Source organism: Oryzias latipes, chromosome 11, assembly GCF_002234675.1.
Source record: "Oryzias latipes chromosome 11, ASM223467v1".
Classification (NCBI taxonomy): domain Eukaryota; kingdom Metazoa; phylum Chordata; class Actinopteri; order Beloniformes; family Adrianichthyidae; genus Oryzias; species Oryzias latipes.
The window spans coordinates 19,840,190-19,856,962 of NC_019869.2; the positions used below are offsets into that span (position 1 = coordinate 19,840,190).

The following is a 16,773-nucleotide window of genomic DNA, read 5'->3' on the forward strand; positions in this document are numbered from 1 at the left end:
TTAGAGAAAACATCTGATTAATCGTTTCTTTTTTAAAAGCTGTTCGGACCAGAGTTTGACTCAGCTTTTCTCAAAGTGAGAATTTGTGCATTTTAGGGCATATCAGGTCTGTTTGATGAACATGAAAAAACTAGGTCAAATAGTTTTAAAACAATTTAACATTAATTGAATAAATGATTAACCAAGTTTAAACTGCAGCAAACTGAAAACCATTACAAAGTACTCTTTTTTTGACAAACAGATAACAGAATAATTGTTTAGGAAACTAAAAACAATTGTTTAACAACATAAATTCTATCATTTTCAATCGAAATGTACTTAAAACTGCATCTATTTCTTGTTGATCATCTTAAAGTTTGCTTAATGTACTTCATGTAATCTCATCTTTTTACACTCACAGGAAATAAAAGTCCTTAAAGCAATATTTAACTACTTCAGTGCTTCACAGCGCCCCATAGTGGCGCTGTGGGCAAACAAAACTCGTTTCAGGGGGGAAAAAACTTGCCTTCATCTAAAAATGCTTTTGTATTTAGGTGTTTTCATCAGTGACATTTTTTTCCACCTTTTAGTATGAAGGATCAGAGAAAAGGCTCCGAATCACAGAGATTTATTGAAAATTACAGTTAATTCAAAGCATGAACAGTAAAAATGAAAAACTGGAGTCTCGGATCCATGCAGTTTTCCCGCTCGGCTCATCTCGGACAAATCTTTACGTTTCAAAGCTGCAGCTTCACAAAAACTCACACGACACGTTTCGGAACCCAAAAAGACACGGCGCTAAACCCAAAACAAACCAGAGAAGATGTACTGCTACGTGAAAAAGCACACGTGCACACACGCGGAGCTCAGGCTGCTGGACAGGGCTGACGCTCCTGTCGGATGGAGGCGGCTGATTGGTCCTGTGGATCCGGGTGAACGACAGATGAAAGCCTTCGAACGCCCTCCTCCTCTAAGGCACGGAGCTTTTTATTTGCAGGAAGGAAGATGAAGCTTTGACGGTTAAAAAGAGGGAAATCTAAAACTCTCACAGTAACGGTGCGTCTCGTCTACACTCACAAACACGTTTCAACCGTCGAGGAAGGGGGTGGGGGTGGGGGGTTTATGGCTTCAGGCCATCTGCCCCGCTCTTCCCCTCCTTTTGCTCGCCCTCGCCCCCATCGTCCACCAGCTCGCCCTCCTCGCCCCCCTGGAACATGTCGTGGGTCCACTTGGGGCTGCTACCCCCCTTCCGGTACACGAAGCGCCCGCGACGGGGCAGGAAGGAGCCACGGCCCCGCCCACGGTTGTCGATCCAGGTCTTTTCTCCATCGCGATCATCGTGCTAAGAAAAGAAAAAAAATGCATCAAAATGTTAAAACAAAATTAAGGGATGCCTCAGGGATCTATACTGGGTACTATACTTTTTAGCACAATTAAAGGAACTCTTGGCCTTAATTGGTTGATAAAACCATTATTTTAGTGAGTCCTTAGTCTTTGTTTGACTAAATAAATTAGGTCAATCATCAAAAATTCTATGTGTTTGTTTTTATCAAAAAAGAAAAAATAAATTTAAAAAAAAGTAGCTTAACGAACAGGAAAAAACAGGAAAAGGGACATTAGTCTCCAAAAAGTCACAAGGAAATCCTTTCCAGAGAACGAAGGCCAGTCTAAGCTGTTATCTGTGTATATCATGCGCTCATCTATCACATTTTCATTAGTTTTTACTTATTTAAAAATAAAACAAAATATAAGGACATTTGTTGTGAATTAGCCAAACAGGCTACAATCACAAACACTGACCTGGAACGCCCCAAGATTAAAAAATTCAACATTTGAAAGGAAGGAGCAACATCTGTAGTTGATGAAGAGGAGTTCTTCATTTCCATCTGTTGATTTATAAGAACTGATAAAGCTTCATGTTGGCGCTCTGCTGCCCCCTGCTGGATCAGGCTGAGACGATCTCTAGAAAGCTTTAACCGACATGACCTTCTGGTGGAGCAGGACTCACCAGGTAATACTTCCTGCTCTTGGGGGTGTATTCTGGGTCCCACTCCTCCTCGGGGGGGCGAACCGGAGGGTTCATATTGGCAGGGTTTCCATTGCTGTTGCCAGGGTAATTCCCTCGGTTCCAGCCTCTTCCTCTGATCCTGGGGAACTGAAACCAGAAAAATGGGGGTTTGTCCGGGATTCTCTGCAGCTCAGACAATAAAAGGGTTGGAATCAAACCCGTCAGAATCTCTTGTGAGCCGCTCAAACATACGTTACCTTCACTATACTCAGACAGACATTTACACCACCACCACCAACACCATGAGGAAGAACTCACAAATCCTCGGCCTCTTCCTCTCTCTGCCATGTGGCCCTCGTAATCTCGGGGGCCTCTTTCTCCAGGGCCCCCATAGTCCCTCGGCGGATAACGCGGGTGACCGTAGTTCTCCTCTGGATGCTCCATCCCCTCCCCTACATACTCTTTGCCCCTGAAAGGAGGAGGATAAGGGGACGGGGAGGAAGAGGAGGAGGAGGAAGATGGAGAGCGATCCCTCTTCTTCTTACTCTTCCTGTCAGGAAGCAAAGAAGCCGTTAACATCTGGAGGGAACCGGCAGTACAAACATTTCACCTGTTGTGACTCTCAGCGACATGAAACTGGGAGGCAGAACCATGACTTGTAGATTAAAGACTTGAACTTGATTTGTTGCTGAAAGTTTATCATCACAGATGAAACAGAACATCTGAATACTTCAGGGATTCACTCTTTAGCCATTGAGTCCTGGAGGACGGCACTGATCTTCAGAAATACTTTGAGACACCGTGAAGAAACTCATATAAAAGTAAAGGAACAGTCATCGCCTCCATTCACTCCGCTGCACTTTCAATGGCCGTTCTGAGCTCATCCACTAAACAAATTTTTTCGAAGATCCTGAAAAATTACATACAAACATTAACAGGTCAAATTCACAAACCAGTTTAAATTCATAAACTTGTTTTACTTCAGTTTTTTTAGAAAGAAAAGTCTAAAAGACATGACGGGATGTCTGTTCCTTATCTCTACATTGTGGCTCTTTGGCTTTGCAGAAAAATGCCAACGATAAAAAAAGCCTATTAAATCATGTCGCTTTGGTTCATTTATCTTTGTTATTTAGGTTTGGATTGGTTTCATGTCAGATAACTGAGCAAAATGATGTGAAAATCTCTAATCTACTGTCTGAGTATCTTTACTGAAGCAAATGTTCTTTTCTTCTGCTGCACAACAGTGTACCTGCTGTGCAGAGGCAAAGTTCCTAAAGACCCACTCCAATAAAATGTTTTAACACATTCATGTGACATTTTTCTAATGATGGAGGACATGTATAAAGAAAATTAAGATTCAAACAGCATTTTTTAGTATTTATTCAAATCGTGAATCAGGAGCAAACGAATAGAAATGCAGTTTGAAAAAGATTGTATCTGTTTTACGCTGGGCGGCCCACAAGCTCCCTTTTCTCTGCATCCACTTGCAGACAATGGATCCATTTTCATGTTTTCTTCATCTGAGCTGGCATCTGACTCAAAACTGTACGGCTGTACGCCAACAGTCTTGCCATAACTCAGAGGTGAATTTCTGATGAACTACTGCCGCTTTGCAGAAATATGTCCTCCAAAACAACAGTTTTTTTGCTTTTGGCTAATTATGGCATAATCATAATCAAAAGACCACTGTGGACGCTTTTAAAATCGTTCAAAACATGATTAGAGTGGGACTTTAATGTATTTAACAACATTTTATATGTACAGATTTTATTTCATTTGAATTCTAAGCCAACATCATCAATTTAAAACCACTTTGGACTTTATTTCGTCTTTATATTTAAGAAGGTTTGCTGCAAAATGAGGATCTTAGGACACAAGGTGTATTTTATTTTGAAAGGAATTTGTGTGAGATACTGTCAAAATGTAAGTTAACTGTATATCAAAGAAAAAAATTGAAATTCATTATTCCAAATCTTTAAAAGTTGCATTTCATACATGACTGGCGTAACCGTGTCAGAGCTGTAAAGTGGTCTTCGGACGTACTTGGACTTCTTTTGGTGTTTTCCGGATTTCTCAGTGGACTGTTCCCTGCTGGGTCCTCGGGAGCCCTCGGGGCTCCTGCCTCCCTCGCGCTTGTAGTCGCGTTCCCTCCCGGCAAACCTCTTACGTCTCTCAATATCCAGGCGGAGGTCCATCACGTCTCCTTTAAACTTTTTTCCTGGATCCTGCGGAGACGGGGGGTGGGGGTGGAGGGAGGTGGGGTTAGTGGGGAGGCGAGGGGGGCGCATGTGAAACGAGCCCACGCACAGATGAAGGTGTTGTTCTCTGCTGCTGAGTCAGCACAAGCTATGTGAAGCAGGTGTGTGTGTGTGTGTGTGTGTGTACGAACATGCATCAACATTAACTGACGTTCAGGGTTTTTCTGCTCAGGAGAAAATACTTACGCGGCAAAGGCACAGAAAAGCGTCCCTTGAGAGGCTTGGACTCTGGATCTTAATTCACTTCCTTTAAGCCTTTTTGCTCGGGTTCGTACATATCAATCAATAACCATATCTCATAGGCTGGGGGGGCTTTCTTGGCACTTATTAAACACAATTGGGCTCTTTTGATTTAGAAATACGCATCCTTTGAAAGAAAAGCACAAAAGCTGAACACGGCCGCTCAGTTTTGGTCAAGACTCCAAACACGTCACACGTCTATAAAGCGCTCGTCACCTTGTAGCTCGACTCGTCCAAATCCTCAAAGAGGTGAGGGTGCCTCTTAAAGGCACTGGGGGAGACATCGATTCTCCTAAAAGGCGGAGAAAAAAGGTGGAGAGGGATCAGAAGCACAAACGTGGAAAAAACCATCAATCTGAGGTGATTTTGTGTATTTTTGGTCATTTCTGTCGGGAAGGTGTCAGCGTTACGCTGGCGGCGGCGACGGCGAGGGCTACCTGTGGATTTCTGGACTCTTCCTTGGTTTCATCATTTCTGCCTCTGCAGCTTTTCTTTGGTACATGGCAAAGCGTTCACTCAGACTTATGTCAGAGGAAGGGAAGTGTTGTGCTGGGGAGACAAAACGACAGTCAACGATACGTTCGGAGCGCCCCGACTGTATGGGCGAGCGGCGCCCGGGCCGCTCTACCTTTGATGTAATGCACGATGGAGACGATGTGCTGCGCAAACAGCTCCGACGGGCTGCGCCGCAGCTGCGCCGACTGGACGTGCTGGAAAATGGAGCGGAACTCCGGATCCTTCTTGGAGGAGTTCGGCAGGTCGCGCGGAATGAGCCGGTCCTTGGAGAGCGAGGAGCTGCAGGGAAACGGGACAGCGGTCAGGAGGATAACTTAACTCTGGAAACGAGGAGAAAAGCAGCAGGAGTCAAGTTGCTAACAAGTGATGGATATAATGCAGAGGCCCTTAACCTTTCCACAGACCGGTTAAATGTCAGACAATATTTTCCCAGGCTGGTCCGAACGAGCCAAAGAAGCCATGGTGGCATCAGAAAACCGTCAGAAATGGATTCTGTGGTCCACTTGGTTTGTGGTAAAATACCCATAAATTTTATTTTTAAGAAAAAATGGATTAAGCTTCTGGGTTCTGAAAAATCTATGTTTCCCATTAAAATGCAAACTGTCTGTTGATGTTTTACAGATAGTAAAGATTGAAAAGAAACAAATTTGTTGATCTGTAGAAGTCATCCCTGATTTGTAAAAACTCCATGAAGCCAAGAAGATTAATCCTATCTGGAAATTATTTACATATTGATTCATCATGTATTTCTCTGTAACACAGAAGAGTATTTAACAGATTTCTGCCTTATTTAGCTTTGATGTGGTGAAATTCTTAAAGGTCCTTTTCAAATGTTTCCACAAAACCAAAACTTTATTTAATTTAATTTGTATTTTGGTTTAAACTTAAACTTGGTGTGGAAACAATCAAAATGTGAGGAGAATTTCCCTTTAAACGCCAAAGTGAAGGCTAAATTAAGGTGTGATAAAAAACTACTACAAATTAAAATGACAAAACTGTTTTCTAAAGATAATAATAAATAGAAATTACCATGTTTGAAACCTTCTTATCAGCAGATGTATAACAATAGAGTCAGTCGTGGATCTTTTTAAGACTTGTGACTGAAGCTAGCGACTTAACATACGTCAAGACGAAAGTGGTGGACAGAGTTCAGTAATCAGAAAATAGAAATAATTCAAGTTCCGTATGTACTTTCTTTGTCTGCAGCCCGGAATCGAGCGCCCCATAGACCGGTACTGGTCCGCAGCCCGGAGATTGAGGACCGCTCATTTAGAGCAGGGGTGTCAAACTCATTTTCACTGAGGGCCACATCAGTATAGTAGCTGTCCTCAAAGGGCCAGATATAACTCATACATGTAACTAAATGTAATGAAAAACAAACGTAACTACTCCCTAATGTTAAATAACTCATTTATTTATTTATTAGGTAACGCTTTCTTTTGCATAGAAAACATATGTTTGCTTGTTACTCTAGCATAAATCCTTTTAAGTTTGATTCTGTCAGGTTAGGTTATATGGACAGTGTTTAAGTTCTAATATATAGTCGCCCAATCCGATATTTTAAGTCCAATCCTCCCTAGATATGAGTAAATACACATCGATTTTTATTTTTTATTTCAAGAATGAAAAACATTTATGCTCTCGCGGACCACACAAAATGACATGGCGGGCCACATTTGGGCCGTGGGCCTTGAGTTTGACACATGTGATATAGAGGATGTGCTCATACCTCGGCAGCTCCTCTAAGGAGCTGAATTTGAGCTCGAAGTCTTCCCTGGAGGCGGAGAGCGGCCGTACAGGTGACGGATCCGAGGGAGGAAAAGCGCCGGGGAAGAGCGGCCGCTCCTTCATCTGCGGGGAAGCGCTCCTCCTCTGCTTCTCCTTCTCCTTCTTTTCCTTCTTCTTGGACTTCTCCTCTTTCTTGGAGAGCTTCCGAACCTGGTACATCTCATCCTCCATGGCGTCGGAGGGATCAGCTGCCTCTCGGCGAGCTTTCTCCTTGGACGAGTAAGACGTGGAGATGCTTGGCTCATCCCCCCACTTCCCGAAAATGTCCCGGGCTGTGGGGGTGCGCTGGGCGTCCGCGTCGTCCGGGATGACCCTCTCTTTCAGCCCCTGCGACTTCAGGAACTCCTCCTCTTCTGGGTCGAAGAACGGCAGAGACTTGTCGTCCTTGGAGTCGGCGTAGGCAGAAGAGGAGACGCTGAAGATCTCTGCAGACTTGGAGCTCTTCTCCTGCTCGCGGTCTGCAGCCAGCGCCTCCTTCTCTCTGCTGCTCTCCTTCTCTGCTGCCTGCTTCTTACTTTTGTTCTCAGCCAAGAACCTGAAAGATGAAGGGAGGTGCTGTGAGCAGCAGGAGATGTGTGAGGAGAACATTTTCTGAGGATAAGTGAAGAAGGGTCTAGGAGCAGGGATGCCCCGTTTAGTTTAGCCATCAACTTTTGTATTTTATATCTCATTTGATGTTTTGTACAGTCAGTGAAGCCTGTAAAGACAAATGAGTTGTAATATTTGGCTATATAAACAAAACCAAATTGAATTGAATAAAAGATGAAGAGGAGGAGGAGGAAAGGTCTGACGTACTTCTTGAAGGCGGCGGAGATTGCAGAATTGTCTGCAGGTTTGGCGTCATCCTTTGAGAAGAAGCCGAAACCACTGAAGGTGGCGCTCTGTCCGGACTTGGCGGGGCTCTTTGGGGGCGGGGAAGGAGAGCCCACACTTTTCCACATAGAGGCTCCGCCCCCTCTGCCCTCAGAGGTGGAGGGAGTGCCTTCTTTCTTTCTGTCGGGGCTGCCCCTTTTGGGGCTGGCGTCAAAGTCGATCCATTTCCCGCCGGACGCCTTCTCGATGTTGCCGCCCTCTCCGACCTGACCCGGTTTTTCAGCAGAGCCTTCGGTCCGCTTGTCCTTCACATCCTTGGAACTGCGGCGGCCTTTGCTGCTGCGGTGCCGTGGCGACGAGGAGTGGGATCTGGAGGAGTAGCTGGAGCGCCTGGAGTGGCGGGACGGTCCTGATGAGGAGCGGTCCGAGTAGCGGGAGCGGCTCCGGCTTGGCGAGCGCTTCTTGGGCGTGCGGGAGCGGGAGCGCCCCCTCCTCGGACTGTGGTGCTCCTGATCGTGACGGCGGTCGTGCCAGCCTCCGCCGCCCCCGCCACCACCTCCACCACCGCCGCCCCCGCCACCACCACCCTGCCAGTTAGACTTGTAGCCGTAGCCGCCACCTCCCCGGTTTTGGTAGTGACCGCGGGGGTAGAAGCCCCGGTTCCGGCCACGGAAGTGGAATGGCCGGCGGTAGCCACGGTTGTAGCCTCTGAAGCCTCCTCGGTTGCTCTGATAGTCCCGGGAGGGGTAGTTTCTGTAGGACGGAGAGTGGGAGCGGGAGCGAGACCTAGAACTGAGAGATGAAGAGGAGGTGAGGCGAGGCGGAGGCACAGGCAGGCAGCAGTTTATGGAAACAAAACAAAGACACGTCCTCTAGAAAACCCAGAGCTGTTCTAAACCTGCCAACTCGAGTGATCCTACAAAACTGAGGGGAACGTCCACCATCGTCCAGAGACCGGTGAGAAACGGAGGAAGCTGCTCTGCTGTTGGGAAGAGTCACCGTTTTATCTGCTTCAGGTTTAAACAGATCTTAACTTTATGACCAACAGCTGATCGAGTTCATAAAGAAAAGGGTTTCCCGAGCTTTTGGAACTCAGAACTTTTGCTAAACCCTCCAGGAAGATGTAAACATTGGAATAAAAGCCTCATGTCTGCGCATGAATTACTACAAAAGATGTTGGTTTCCGTGTCAAAGTTGAAATGTTTGATCAAATCCATCAATGACTGTGTCGTTTCTTCATTTCCAGGTGAAGATCAAAGCAGTTTGTCTTTTTAACAACTATTATTAGCACTTCTGTTAACAGAAAATGTGCAGAAATGTGAAAAAAACAAGAGGGGAAAACAGTGGCTGACCAGGTAAACAGGAATATTTCTGTGTCTGCAAACACACGGAAACATCTGAATAATAATAACAATAATTAAATTTTGGGTCGCCAAAAGGTTCAGAATTTGTTTTTTAAAACCAATCCGGAAATAAAGCTTCAAAAAATGGTCAACATCTTTCATCTTAAAGCAAGTCTCCGTTAAACAGACAACTTTGCTGTAGCAAGTTAAACCTATTTAGACTTTTTTTCCTGTAAGCGAGGAACAAAAAAAAATTATCCTCCAGAATTTTTTTCTTGCTATGGCCCTAAAACTCTGTCTTAAGAGACACGCCCTGCCTGAAGTTCACAAAAACTCAATGAGAAGATCCTGACCCGATCCACAAGTCTGGTCAGAACCAATCTCTCCAAACACAGAACTGGACTCACCTGTAGCGGCGCTTTCTGGACCTAGAGCGGGAATGGCTTCTAGATCTGGATCTGGTGTACGACCTGGACCGGGATCTGGAACGGAGTCTGGACGGAGAATCCGGAGCCTTCGACATGTTTATGCGGCTCACCTTGGAACGGGAGAGAGAGTTCAGTGAATACTGGAGCGGGTTCTGGAGGTGGCCGGAACACGAGTAAAGATGGAAGCAAAGGTCGGGCAAACACAGGACGACAAACAAAACTCACAACTAAACCAGCGCACACGCATTTTAACTGCAAACACACAACTGCTAAGAGAATCAAGAACTAACAATATGAAGTTTTAAGACTTTAAGAATTTTGGTTGGATCCATCAGAACCAAGCATTCCTGTGCAGAGTTAGAACCATGAGTTGACCCGAAAGCTCAGTCAGACCTGAAAAAGGAGGAAGTTAAAAAAAAAATTAAAAAAAACAAGAGTGAAACTGAACTGAATGGGTACATTAAAGGGGTTTTTAACATAAAACTCCCCCCCAGGTCTCTGTAAATGTTCAATCTGACTGAGCGCGCTCAGAAGAGCCCGTCTCCATTTGACCCAGAAGAAAGCTCCAACCTCAGCGAATGATTAACAGAGAAGTGAAGCTGCTGCACAGACCAGGGTCTCTCTTTACAACACGTGAACTTTGACCTTGGATGTGAGTCGATCCTTTGAACAGAAAAACAATTCAATTCAATTTTATTTGTATAGTCCAAATTCACAACAACGTTCGTCTCAATGGGCTTTCGTATAGGTAATTGAAAAAGTTAAACATAAAATCAAAAGGATCATGAATACATAGAATTCATTAGGAAAATATTAAATTGAACTAACAAACTGACTAAGCCAAACTGGCATACCTGCCCTTAGACCCCCCTTCGCGGTAGTGAAAAACTCCTTAAAAAAATGGATTCCGGAAAAAACGAAGAAACCTCAGGGTTGCCCACATGAAGGAGGGATCCTTGGTCCGATTTACCAGAACTCATAGAGAAGAATTAACTTATCTAAATATCTTTATTCTATATTTTTACTCAACCTGAGCAAAATTCCGATTGTTTTTATGGTTAAAATACGTGTCCTGTTTAATAACTCTGTTTACCTTTTAGGTTTTTTAACTTTTTATTCAAAAACATCACCAGAGCAGCGAGGAGGAAGATCCACTCTCCAGCAGGAATGAAAACCAGAAATTCTAGAAAAACCTGAACGGTTTACTGAATGAATCAGCAGGGAAACCAGGATACCAGACATCCTGGTCATGTGACAGACAAACACTAAGAGTACATCCAAAAACCCTCACTACTCCCTGAAAACGACAAATATGACTCATTCACCGAACATTTTACGAAGAATTGTGTTCTGATGATGAAGACTTGAATGATTTATATGAAGAAAAAACATTTATTTATATACTTTTCAAAAAAAAAAAAAACAGATTGTTATTTTTAATGAGCATCAATGCACTCCGGTTTTTTGCAGAGACTTCTAGGAAATATACAGGGCGCTGGGGTTTGGAATAGTTGATTTGGACAACCTGAAAGATGGTGAACGCTCTTTAGGGTGAACTAAGTAGAGGGTAAAGAAGCAATTCAGGCAAAAGCTCCGAATCCAGGCACTGTTTAATCTATAAAACGTAACTTAGGTGTTTATAAGTTAACTTAACAGGAAAATAATCGCTCCCAATCAGGAAGTAACATATCTAATATCAGAATTGTCATTTTGTGAATACAATATCCTCCTTTTTTCATCTTAAACCACTAATAAAGCAGAACATCTTCTTATAACCAAAGAAAACTACTTTTGGAATAAAAATCAGGAAACAATTTTGAATATTTTATTCAACTGCACTGTATCTGAATTAACCCATTAACATCTGAGCTTTAGCTTCAGTAACTCTTGAACCGTTTACATAATCAACTTCAGGTGGATTCTGAAGTGGAGAAAAGCAGCTTGGCGCTGATATGCCACTTTTTTGACACTGGTGAAGTGTTTATGTGATTAAACATTAATCAGCTGATTCTGACATGGAGAAAAAGTGTTTTTTGTGCCGTTACATGGATGAGTTGTGAGAAATATCTGATTTTACTACAGAGAACCACCTCAAAATAAAAGCATGATCTTACATAATAATCTTTACTTTTACAGGCTACTTAAGCAAGACTGTAACCACGGTTACCTGGAGACAGACTGACGCTAAACTCTGGTGTTAAGAGGCCTTTTCTCATGCTCTGTATTCCTTTTCAGATGCAGGACAACTGTTGCCATGAACCGGTCAACAGCGGCTGATTCATTAGCCCCGCCCCCACAACCTCGTCAGAGGAGAACTTCAGGGCTTCTTTCAGCAAACCTCATGTCTTTTTCAGCTTCAGATCAGATCAATTTAAAAGGCCAAAACAAGAAGTGAAAAAAAGAACCATTGAGATTTTTACAATTTTACAATCTAGCTAATAGGAATTTTTTTGTTTGCTCCAGATTCACAACGATTTAAATGAACAATCTTAATTTTCTTTCTTTATGTCCTCCATCATCAGAAAAATGCCACAAAAACATGTAAAAAAAAACAACTAAATCACAATTTTCATCAAAGTGGGTCTTTAAAACACACATTGATGTTAGAGCACATTTTACCAATATGTGTAACTGCAAAGAAAAACCCACAGCGTTTCTTTAAAATATTAACCAAAGCTAGATTTAAAAGAAATTAATTCCTAATTGATCATTTCTTAGACAGTGCAAATGAAATCATGTTTTTCTAAATATTTTCTGGATTTTTTTAAAGAAAAAAAAAAAAAAACTGCATGGACTTGTAATTTAATTGACAAGGTTATGGTTAAGGTTAAACTTACTTTTGGTTTCAAATCAGCGGAAAGAAAGAAGCCAAAGCGTTACTTGTCAGATCCACCAGAGTAACAAGAAACTTGCTTTCGCTTAGAAAGTAAACACTGTAAACACTGTCTTTTTCCAAAACAGAAACAGATGTCAGGACAGGAGAACAAATGCAGCATCTGTAAGCCTCCACTGGATTCTCCTTTAAACAGACGACAACAACTGGTTTTCTTGGTTTGGCTGAGATCAGGTTTCACCGTGTGCAGGAATTAATGCAGAACTGATGTTGCTCAGAGCTGGAATACATGTTCAGTTTGATGTAGATGCTGCACAAACATCTCTGTATCACACTGTAAATGCATTCCAAGGTCAAAGACATGAAACACACAGATTTCCAAAAATGCAGTCTGTCAGCAGCAAAAAACAATGAGACTAAATTAAAAGATTAGACATTAGTTACTTCAAGATTATCCTTCATGACTTTAGTTCATTGGGCTTTTCTTAAACTTCTATGACGCTTCTTCAGGAGTAGGTAAGAACCAGTAAATTAGAATTTGTTCCTCCTTTATTAAGGAAATGCAAATCTACACAGATTATATAAAACATGCCACATTTCTGCAGTTTAACTCCTTTTACTGACTGTTAAAAGCAGGGGCTGTAAGCTAGCAGGACAGCATGTAAAAAAAATGGATGATGGGAAGTGGGGGAAGGGCCTACTAATGTCTCAGCCACAATTCAGAGGCAGATTTCTAATGAACTACTGCCGCTCTGCAGAAACTGTGTCCTAGAAAATGACACCTAGTTTTAATTTGGGCTTACAAAAAGGCATAGTCATAATACATTTAACAGTTGAATTAATGTTCCAAAATGTCTGTGACCCCATGGCGGATTATTGACCGTGTTAACAGGGGAAATTTCGTATTCAAGACAAACAAGAGTTGTATTCAAATCGTAGACAAATCGTATTCTAAGCAGGCATGTCAAACGTAAAACTAAATATTGTATTCATATGTTTTTATTTTAAGGTGTACACAAAGTATTCATTTGTGCACAATTTTGTATTTATGCATGTTTCTTATTGACAGTTATCTTACCTCATGATAGACCTGACTGCATTGATTAGTTCTGGGAAGAATTTCACATTATATGTTTGTTTTTTCTCATCCCTGACAATCCTAATCGTTTATTAACTAGTCTTTACTTACGCAACGGGCGTCAAAAAGCCTCGATTGAACTAAAACAAACTTGGATTACTGGAAATGAATTAGGCGCCAGTGTTTAATAATTGTACTATTCCTGGATGTGATGTTTCCTAAAACAAAGGCGTCGAGACAACCCAAGTTGTGATTCGGTGCCATTTTAAATCCTGTGAAGTTGGTTTTGAAAAAACCAGCACCAGACAGACTCAGTCAGAGCAGCTTCGAAAACAACAAAAGTGTCTTCATCATTACTTGTATAACTAAAGTAAATATGCAAAATCTAAAGACAAAAAATACTGTAATTGATACTTAACAGCTTTAAACGTGCGTGGATTAACCCTGTTCGTCGATTTCGATGAGTTTCAAGCACGCGCCCCCATTCGCTATTGCTAACTTTAGCAAACCTTTAGCAAGAAAGGGAAAAAAAGATAAAGATAGTCTTACCTGTCTTTGTTCTGATAGACGGGTTTCGTTAAGATAGATTAATGGATTACTAAAGGAGCGACGAAAGCCTCAAAAGGTCGCCGCTGGTTCTGCAGAACTTCCTGGTTCCTCTGACCCGAAACCCGCGGATGTGTGTTAGCATACGAGATGTTAGCAAGCTAGCAAACGGAGGGATCCGCCGCTCGCCTTACAGAAGAGTCAAGCGTTTCTCTGCGGCTTTGAGTTAAAATTATTTACCTGAATACGCCTTTGCAGTAACGACAGTAAAAGTAGTGTTTCTAATTTTACAGCAGACACGCTACGCGGCAGCTAACCAGCGAGTTCCTGCTTAGAGCGTTCCTGCTTAGCGTACGGCCAGTGCAACCCTCGCGAGAATCTGCGAGAATTTCTTTTTCTTATTTTTAAGTCTAAAATTCAGATAGAAATTTTTTTTCACCAGAATTAATAGGTAAATGTTTACCAATGATATAATACAAAACATAACTAAATAAATATAAAAAATGTAGTAAAAATGTTTAATAACACTACTACTACTACTACTACTACTACTACTACTACTACTACTACTACTACTACTACTACTACTGCTACTACTACTACTACTGCTACTACTACTACTACTACTACTACTACTACTAATAATAATAATAATAATAATGATAACAATAGTAATGATTTCAGCCATCGACCAATGAATAGTTTTGGTATTGTACACTTAAACATCAATAAAAAACATCCACATAGTGTTTATTATGAATATGAATCTCTAACCTATTTTTTTGTTATACAGAACAGATGATCAAGCACATTTCTATTCTTATTTTGTTTGATAAAACAGCCTTTTATGGTTAATGGCAATGAAGGGACAGAGGATTGATGGATATGCATGTGTGTCACTCTGACCCTGTCCTCTGCGGGTCACGCTGCACCTGTCAGCTCAGGGAGCTCATGGTTCCTCATGGAGACGAGGGAAACAAACCCCAACAGGCAGGTGGAGCTGGGTCTCTGTCCGCAGCCCCCCAATGCTTTTTTTGGCAGGAGCTCTGTCACAGAGGATTAACCAGGGGAACAGGTGAAGGTTTGACGCACCAGTCCTTTCAGCTGTCATGATCCTGCTTATAAAGTTATGTTTTCTTCGTTTATTGTTTATTAAATAACATTTGTGGTTATTATCCTTCGAAATATTTCAGGATTTTCTTTCTTTTTCTGTACTTTCTCTTTTTTATTTGTGCGTGTTTGGCACACCCTGATAGATTTCTAAAGATTGAATATTTAGAATTTTTTTTTTTCCAAAATAATTTTAAACTCCCTCTTTAATTCATATATCCATTTGAGTGTTTTATCTGTACACACATTCAGAACAACTCTATATTTTTATAATAATCTAGATAAATGTAATGTAGTTGATAGTGGAAATTGTCTTTTTTTTTTCAAACGTTGTCATGACATTTTCAGATTTAGCCCTTACATTTTCTTTGTTACATGTTCATCTGGTGCAATTTTTCTGCTAACGATGCCTATTACTATTATTATTAGATGCAGAATTATCTACAAAAGCTATACCTTGCATCACTGTTTTTACGTTTTCAATCCATTTAATGTTTATTAGTTGTTTTGTACAATCTACATTTTGGTCTTTTTTTGGTATTTTTGCCTACACTCTTCCAGCAAATGTATTGCTTTAATTAACATAATTGCATGAAACATGAAAATAATTTGAAGTTAAAATAAATATCCAACTTTGGGATTTAAAGGAGTTCGGTGACCATGGGGACCCCAGACAGGTCAGTGAACTAAGTTAAGAACCATTTTTAACCTGGAAACAGTTTTTTATTTCAATACAGAAATATATTTTTTTCTTTAAGTCTGTTCAGTTTGTTTTTATGGTAGAAGTGGCTTCAGCTGCAAACTGAAAAGCTGTCAGGTTTGCATCTTTTAACATCAAACACCTCCCACTCTCGCAGACACACGCTGATTTTAATAAACTCTGACAGATCACTCTGCAACCAGAGGCTGCGCTGTGCGGTGAGCTGTTTTTGGAGGCCGGCTTCATCTGGTGAGCTCATCGGATTCACTAGGGCAAAGTGGGTCAGTCCGATGGGGCTGACGGGGGCTGACAGCACAGACAAAAAACAGCAGAATCATGTCAGGTTTGTTTTCAGAGTTTCCTGATCAGTCTTCCTTTTTATATGCCCTCATTTTAGGGGCTTTTAAAGCTGGGTTCCTCTTTTCTTCACAGAAGATTTGAGGTCAAAGTTCAAGCCAGCTGATGGTTTTAGGACAGCAATAGGGCAGACATTTTAAAACACAAAGGAGGAAGCGTCTTCTCTCTGACAACCTTTAATCAACAGTTGTGTGATTTCCTTCCGTCCTTCGGGCTTCATGTCTAAGGGGATCATAAAGGCGGAAGGGCTGACTTGGTGCAGCAGCTGCAAAGTTTTCAGCAGTTGGAAACATGAGGTCCATGCACATCGACAAACTTTTGAATTACTTCTGTCCCAACATTAACTCACCCGTGTAAACTGATTTTTGCTCAGCATTTCGGCTGACTCCAGGGCAGAGGAGCTCAGAATTTCAACCGCTGTCCATGTCAGCACCTAAACTGAGGCGGGAGTTTCATGGTGTTAGTCTCTACCGCTGATCTGCTCCAAAAAGGATCCACTCCCATGAAAACTGTCTTTTATTTACATGTTCTCGTGGTATTTTTCTGATGATGGAGGACATATATAAAGAAAGAAAGTTAAACTTATAATTGCCCTTCGGAATATTTCTTTATTTAAATAGTCGTGAATGAGGACCAGACGATAAAATACCATTTAAAAAAAGAGTGGATTTGTGACAATAAGATTCATTAACGTTTTCGTTCTCCTCGTCTGAGCTGGCATATGCTTCAAAACTGTGCAGCTGGGTAGCTCCATTTTATTTACACCACTAATGTTA

General features: G+C 41.8%; 1 protein-coding gene across 2 annotated transcripts; it reads right to left on the minus strand.

Annotated features, from left to right (window-relative positions):
- Positions 1–591: 591 nt before the first annotated feature.
- thrap3 (thyroid hormone receptor associated protein 3) lies at positions 592–14,211 on the minus strand. Of its 2 annotated transcripts, XM_011481119.3 has the most exons (12): positions 14,071–14,198; positions 13,834–13,955; positions 9,353–9,483; positions 7,585–8,394; positions 6,731–7,324; positions 5,114–5,280; positions 4,923–5,034; positions 4,702–4,777; positions 4,031–4,212; positions 2,306–2,537; positions 1,988–2,134; positions 592–1,321 (listed from the first exon to the last, which is right to left on the minus strand). In XM_011481119.3, exons 3-12 carry the CDS (start codon positions 9,466–9,468, stop codon positions 1,100–1,102), a joined length of 2,658 nt encoding a protein of 885 aa, XP_011479421.1. In that variant the 5' UTR covers positions 9,469–9,483; positions 13,834–13,955; positions 14,071–14,198; the 3' UTR covers positions 592–1,099. The 2 variants fall into 2 exon arrangements, with proteins under 2 accessions (XP_011479421.1, XP_011479419.1); XM_011481117.3 differs by having other exon boundaries at positions 13,834–14,211.
- Positions 14,212–16,773: the final 2,562 nt, after the last annotated feature.